At 38.2% G+C, this 8,135-nt stretch overlaps 1 protein-coding gene across 1 annotated transcript; it reads left to right on the plus strand.

Annotated features, from left to right (window-relative positions):
* Positions 1-4,084: 4,084 nt before the first annotated feature.
* On the plus strand, positions 4,085-7,231 carry gins3 (GINS complex subunit 3). The gene is made up of 3 exons (XM_022756281.1): positions 4,085-4,352; positions 5,100-5,333; positions 6,896-7,231. Exons 1-3 carry the CDS (start codon positions 4,182-4,184, stop codon positions 7,124-7,126), a joined length of 636 nt encoding a protein of 211 aa, XP_022612002.1. The 5' UTR covers positions 4,085-4,181; the 3' UTR covers positions 7,127-7,231.
* The last annotated feature ends 904 nt before the right edge of the window (positions 7,232-8,135 follow it).

Consider the following 8,135-nt stretch of genomic DNA (forward strand, 5'->3'; position numbering starts at 1 on the left):
ACATTACTATTAGCCTATAGACATACAATGCGATCATACCTGTATATTAACGGGACATCAGGCTACAGTTGGTCTTCAATGAAAAATCCACCGTTGAATCATCTTTTACTCACACATCACTCAGAAATGTTTAACACACCCCATGAGTTATTTTATGATCAAATGTGATGTATCCACTTTTTCTAAACAGGGTTTGTGTGATCCTGTTTCAATTAGTCATTATTGTTTTTTTGGCATGGTGGATGGATCTAAACACTACAATACCCATGAGTCTTAGCTACCATTTCTATGGAGAAGAAGCCAGGGAAGTAAAAATTAGAGCTGCAGTGAATTCAAAATGTTTTGGGACAAAGGGACACAGTTGCTGATATCATCTCAAATTTAACCACAATTTGGAAGTGGACTTTAAACTGCTGAGTCTTTTATGCATTCTCTACAAAATCCAGCTTTCACTGTTTCACTCTTCACTGCTGCACACATCAGAGGTTTGTGATAGGTTATTAGATATTTTGTACCAAAATACACCTCAGGAGTTGTGATTTTATTTAGGAAACAAACATTTTCTAATGCCTACTTATTAATATGTTTTGTGGCTGCAGTGCATTCTGGTCTATTGAAGCTACTGAAGGCATACTACATTGGTCTGTTTTACTTTTCATCGACTAATTTCTACTTGAATTATGGTTGAACATTGGTAATAATACCATCTGTTATCAAACTCCATTGTAGCTTAAGGAAATATCCTAGTTTGACATCACTTTGTCTACGTATGGCTACCTTTATGATAAACAATGTTGAACCACTTGCAAAAAAAACACGTTGACCCCACCTCTTACACCCTTGACTCCTGTTTCACTGTTGGAAATTGCTGTGTAAGAGTTGGACTTACTTCTACAAGACTTTGACAGGAAATCACTGATCAGAACTTCTAACAGCCTCACACCCCAAGTTTTATATGCGTGGAAGTGTGTGTGTGTGTGTGTGTGTGTGTGTGTGTACCACTGTATGTGTCCGTGGAGAACTATCTGGGCATCTGGCAGCCTACTATATTTTGATCATTTTCATCTATCAATCATTCTAAGTCCTGAGGTATAACTTTGCGCTAAACTTAAATTTTGATGGGTGGAGAAGTTGGCCCCCCTTGCTTTTATAGCTATATAGTCACCTTTATAGGTGTTAATACCAGGAAGTAACTGAATGCAGTCTACTCTCAAAGGGGCCTCTGTAGAGCTCTGAAGCTGACAGCTGCAGAAAACTGCCTAAAATGTGGTAAGTTGGGAGTTAACCATTTACACAACATGGGCTGCTCTGTTCTCTGAACCAGTCATGAGGATTACCATTTTCTGTAAAAGATGAATGATGAAGTCAGCACAGTGCATTGGGGTCCTTATCATAAGAGTCTTTCCATAATCTTCACTTAAAATGTACATTAGCAGGAATTATAAGGTCTGTAAACATATGTATGTATGCACCACAGTTAGCTTAAAGCTGCACTAGTAAAAGTTATGTGATCCAGTGAAGTGGGATGTGAAAAGGGTTTCTCATAGTGACAAACCCAGAGTGAATAATCACCAAGCTCTGCCGCCCCCCTCTGCGCTATGTAGTGTTTTAGACTTATTAAGCTCAATGTTTTTGTTTTCCCGCCAAAAGACAGAGTTCGTAAGCAGCTGGTGAACATAGTGGAGTATTTAGTGACTGAAGAGCCAGATATTGAAGCTGCACTAATTTGTATTCTTATATTAACAATGTAGTGTTGAACCCACAAAGAATCATCAACTGACTGAGTTTCTGCAGCAGCTTCATCACTGTAGCTTGCGTTTTGTTTTGGTTTTACAGGCTGAAACCTTTGTTTTCTGTTCACTCTCATCACTTTCATCAACAGCAGCAGGCTCCTTTTTATAGCAAGAAAGTTTATGTACACTGTAAACCCAGTCTACGCTACTTGCCCAGCACTTCCCAGAAGACAAAGTTAGACTGCTGGTGAACATTGTCTCTTTAGCACATACTTCTATCAGGAGCTAACTGAAAACTGAGCTAAAAGGAGACTGAATATTGGACAACAAACAAATGACCCCAAATGCTTGCTGATATTGCTCTGTGTCTGACTGATGTGTACATAGGCAACTGTTTGCTAACACGTTCGTTAGCCATAAAACTCAAGAAGGTAATAATATGTTGAGGTGGTGGTGTTTAGTTTGTTCCACTCCCATCAAGTCACCAAAAAATTGATTAATAATTACACACAGAAAACAATTAGCATTAGAGTGTACGATGCCATAAATTAAAGCTGCAATTAGCATTTAAAAATACTACAGTTCTTAAGAAACAAAATCACACACTCTTAACAAATGAAGTTCTTGCGTCAGGACATGGTCATATCTCTGCAGAAAGAGTGATGAGTTGACTCTGAGGAGTTGAAAGTTTTTATTTTTAAATCAATTTTTTTGTTATCCTTCATGAAGCATCCCACACTCTTTTGGTAAACATATGCTTTGTGACTTGACTTTGAAATTGTGGGAATTTAATTTCACATTTTGTTAAACAGTTGCCTCTTGCTGCCTTCAGAGCAGTCATCATGTGACGATGTCTAATGCGGCTTTAGCGAAGTCTGAATGTGGTATGAAATTGTTTTCAGCAGAAAGTATTCAATCCCAGAAGAGTTTTTTCCTTATTATATCACATCTAATATTAAAGCACTTGTGATCATAATATGTATATGACACCTCATGAGCACCACTTCAAATAAAGTGTTACAATCCTTTTAGTGCTGAGATCATCCCTGTTCCTTATTAAGGCCATGACACATGGAGGGTTTGAGGCAGAGGGCAGTGTTAACTTGAGCAGGATCATGGTGCATAACAGTGGGCCATGAGAAGCCAAATAATAATGATAACTGCTAACCTCATTGCCTGTTGTGTGGCACACAATGTTCCAAGTGTATCATGGTGCACGACTAATAGAGGGGGATGATCTCTTTTAGGAATGACGTGTGCTTCAGGCTGCTGCTGCAGTTGACAGTAACCCCACTGAACTGCCTGCTTGTCCACTCGCCTCAGACACACAGCTACATGAATACAGTACCTTCATTTAACATGAAGGACCCCTTTTAGTTCATGTCTTATTTTACTCTCCATGGATGTGAATGGCTGCCTACCTTTTGAGGGCAGCGACTAACATATCTGATGACCTTAATATGCAATCTATATAATATATAGATATAATATATATAATGACATATAATAATCTATAATATTAAAAAATGTCAAAATAAGAAAGATGACTGACCTGTTCTTCCTGTTGTCTAGATTTGTAAACGGATGGAACCCTAACAGGTTGTCATCGACTGATAAATGTGATCAGGACAGACAGAGAGAGGGATAGAGTAAAAGAGCAATATGTAGTATGCTAATTTGCTAATTTTAAATTAATATAAATTCAGGCAAGGACTTTCCTGTGCTTATTTGAAGTACTTGTCATTGTCCAGAACATCTCATTTCTGTATGATACTAACAATAATACTAATACTAAAACTAATACTATACTAATTCTACCTTTATTACTGGTAAACATTTTCAAAACGGACAAATGGGACTTAAAATGTATAATGGTAATATTCTGACCTCTAATGGCTAAAATCGTAATTGCAACTGACTTTTTTTGGGGGGGGGGAATTTAATTTTGATTTTAATTTCACTGTCATTGAAATGATTGCAGTGTTGTCAGGGTATTATATTTCCCTAATGCAGATAATATATTTTAGATTTTGTTAAATTTAATATTTAGCTTTTAAAAAACAACTGACCACAGAATAAAAAAAATAAATAAATAAATTAAAAAAAAAAAAAAAAAAAACCACCCCAAAAAAAAAAAAAAAAAAAAAAAAAAATAAAAAAAAAAAAAAAAAAAAAAAAAAACGTAACCAAACAGTAATTATTACAATATGAAGCAGAAAAAAAACCATCATAGGTGTGGAGAACAGATACCCTTTTTTACTCCGTTCGATCAGATTGACTCGATTGCTCTGGTCTAGACGTAGACCTCACAGCAGTGCTCTGATTGGTCCACATGTCCTGGCGCCAAAAGGGATAGGAGGAAGAAGAAAAACACAACGAGAAGTTTATGCTCAATATTTGTAGTATATATTCGGTGTATTTGCTGCTGTTGTTCCAATTTAAGCAGAAATGGATACACAGTCGTATCTTCCCGTACAGCCTGGGGTTGGGATGGAGGAGAATTTCCTGTCTCTCGACGATATTTTGCTCTCTCATGACAGACTTCCCATCCGGACAGAATGCAGTTTCCCACGTCTTGGATTCCTGGAGAAGTCTAGTGACACTCAGGACATAGCGGAGGTCGGTAACGTTATTGAGGCAAATGTACTAAACACAGTGTCAGTTAAGATATTGTGAATGTATTTTTTCTGAAAATATCAGGACTATACCAAACAGTAACTCAGATATAAATGCTTTTGTTGTGTAAAGAAACGTACGCTAAACTCGATTCAATGTTTTGCTGTTTATTCTTTCCTCTTTGTATTGGTAGAGTTACATATGCGGAAGTTTTACAATTTAAGAATAAAATCCGGCATATTTATAATTTACCGAACAGCTTTTGAGTCAATAAAAATTAAACTTCAACAACGTTAAGTCGCAGGTCGACATAATAGAGATAATACAACCTACCTGTGAAAATCAGACATTGATCATAATGAAGTTTTGTTTTGTGGTCAGTAACTGGATGGGGATGCACAAAACAGTTCAGTTTAGATTGAAATAGATTTTCTGTATGAAACGAATTTAAAATAATCTAGTTAAAGAAATATCACAAACAATAGAAGGATAGAAGAAGATTTTAGATTCCATGAAACTGCTTAAGTGCCAGGATCCTGGTATTGTGCATGCTGGCTCACCTACCTTTAAATAAAATAATAATTATTTCTTTCAATTTTTTTTTTTTTTTTTTTTTTTTTTTTTTTTTTACATGATCATGGGACACAGGCCATTCAAACCTGTGCCTGCAGCAACACACATATTTGCAGTATGGACTCTAGAGTGCACGGACCATGACAGTAACTCTGAAGTCTGTTTCCTTTATGTCAGGGTACAAAGATGGAGCTTCCTCTGTGGTTGTCCAAGGGTCTGTATGAGAGAAAGAGGAGGGTGGTGTCAGTGGAGCTTCCTAAAGTGTACAGACAGGGCTGGAGGACCGTGTTCAACGCTGACCCAAACGTGGTGGATCTGCATAAGATGGGGCCCTACTACTACAGCCTGGGATCCCAGATGCTACACTTTGATAGCCCAGAGAATCCAGATATTGCGCAGACGCTGCTGCAGGTGAACACAACTATACCACAGAGGGGTTAATTTAATGTGAGAAGGTCCAAAAAAGTGCTGGTATTAAATATCAAACCTCACCACTGATACTGGTGTGAAACTATTTATAATTGTGTCCAGGTCTACGCTGGACAACCATTAACAAATAATAAATATTTAAATCAGACAGGGGTCCTTGTTACACACATTATTTACACATTATTTAGAAAGATTTATTTCCTTCATCAAGGACACGGCATGTCTCTGCAAACCCCTTAATAGATTTATGAAAGCAGCGTATATTTACGACCTCTGGGAGGTGAGACACACCTGCAGGAGAGGAATTATTAAGTGTGCTTAGACTCTGCTAAAGACAATAAATTTTAAAATGAACAAATAAGTATATCATAGTGAGAAATGACTACATGAGTGCATGAGACAGAAAGAACTGTACAAGCTCACAGACCTTAAAACATTTCTCTGGGTTGCTTTCAACGTATCAATACATGTGTGGTTAAATTGAATATGAATACATGTTGCACTGTACAACAGCCCCCAGTCTTCACCACACATTCTCACAGATCAACAGACACTTAACAGATTTAATAACAGTCACAGCAGTGTCATTTCATACATTACAACTAGGGGGTGCACTCAGATCAGAGAATATGTCAGAATACAGTTTGTGTGGTGCAGCTGTTACCAGGCAGATTGACTCTAATGTCATAACACAGGGTTGTTGCACACTTTCATACCTTTACACTCCACGAGGTTTTCACAAACTTTAAGTGGTACATTTGGATTTTTGGATATATTTATGGACATCATCCCCATTACCTCAGCTAGTGTCTGGGGGGGGTGTAGGCTTCACTATGTCAAAATAATAATGACCCTTGCTGACTTGGGTCTGGGCTGTGAGGTGCACAGACAGGGCCGGTAAAAGCTTTATGGATTTTGTGACGGTCCACAGGTGCACTGATGTGGCGGGATTTCTCCAGGTGCTCCTGATGCCCAGTCCCAGTGTGACAGACGAGTCTGTTGTCAGTGTGTTTGTGAGAAAAGAGAGAGAGAGAGAGAGCGGGGCAAGGAGGGGCTAAGTGAATCAATGCATGGCAAACAGTTCCACAATAAGATTTTACTGATTTGAAATGGTAAAAAAAAAAAGAAAATCAATATGTGGATGTCAGTGTTGATATTATATATATATATATATATACATATATATATATACACACTGTGCTGCACAGGCAGTGGCCCAGGCTCTGTGCTCAGACTAAAGAACCAAAAATATCAAGGTGGAAATCAGGAATTTCATCTGATAGCAGCTTTATAAATTAAAAACAAGCTTTATTTACTGTCAAATGTTAGAACTCCGTGTAACTTAACAGGGGCCAGTTCAGTTTTTGTAAAGATCTTAAAGCTATTCACATGAAATTATACATATGTCAAGTTTAACATAAAATTTTATGTCAAAGGCTGGTTCAAAAAATGATTAAAAAAACCCATTAATATAAAATACCTTAACTGCAGTACCTTATTATTTTTCTATTGGTTCTGAAACTCTTCATATTGTCTTTCATCAGACATTCATTGGCCGGTTCAGACGGACAATGGACTCTTCCCAGAATGCCTACAATGAGGACACATCTGCACTGGTGGAGCGTCTGGACTGTCTGGAGAAAGGTCTGTTCAGGTCCGGACAAAGTGGACTCAATGGTTTCCAGAGCTGGGAGAAGGGTCAGGCCACACAGCTCACTGCCTCCAGTCTGGTTCTCAACTACCGCAAGAGGAAGATCACAGATGTACAGCCCTGACCCCGACCTGCAGTTAACAGATGACAGACGCTGCTCAGACTCTGGTCAGGGCTTCAGAGCAGCAGCAGACTCTGACTGACTTGTGTTTTCTTTGCCCATGGACAACGTACAGTATACATTATAAATGTGTTTTCTTCTTTCATTGATTGTGCAGAAACTTGATTTCTGATGAGCATGCAGTTGATCTAGGAATATTTAACTCTTGAGACTTTGATTAACTGTTTTTTTATCATATAGCAAAGTAAAGATGCCAAACGTGCTGGTGACAGATTCACAACTGTAAAGAGTTGTTTATTTTTTCTGCCTTAGGATATTTAGGCAGGTTATGCCACGTACACACCACATGACTTTCAAAGTCATCAGTTTGCATTACTGTTCACAATACTCAACCTGTCTTATAAAATCATTGTGGTTTACACACTGCATGACTGATCAGTGACAAGGGGTCACAGATTACAAGATCTTTCACCAGGAGGAATCCCCCAAGTCTGTCTGGTCTCCAAACTACATTTTGTCACGAAAACACATGATAAATGACACAGGGAATGATGAACACCATGCATGAGACAGGATTTTTTTTCTTCCAAAATGAGTGTTCACAAGAAGCGGGCGTTCTTGTGCACTGATTTTCAGCGAAAAAACAAGGAATAAAATAAAATAATGTGGATAAGAATGGATTGGGATATGCGGGCAGCAGAGATTGATGTTATACAACTCCTACCCCAGGTATCCTCTCATCTCATGTGTGGTGCTCTCATTGGCTGTAGCTCAGTGCCAGTCACTAGCAGGTCACAACACTGGTCACACTAATGGATTTGGACTCCCTGATATTTAATCTGCTAAATACCTTTTGGGCATCTGCGATGTGTCAGCGAGTCTCTTGGAATGTGTCTTTGAAAATTTCACAAATAGAAATTGACCAATGTCCTTGGCAAATCGTAGTGTGAACTAAGCATTAGTAGTGGTGGGTGGCAGCTGAACTTTTTTGCTTTTGTAAATATAATTCTGT

This window comes from Seriola dumerili, unplaced genomic scaffold, assembly GCF_002260705.1.
Source record: "Seriola dumerili isolate Sdu_G_001 unplaced genomic scaffold, Sdu_1.0 BDQW01000242.1, whole genome shotgun sequence".
NCBI classification, from domain to species: domain Eukaryota; kingdom Metazoa; phylum Chordata; class Actinopteri; order Carangiformes; family Carangidae; genus Seriola; species Seriola dumerili.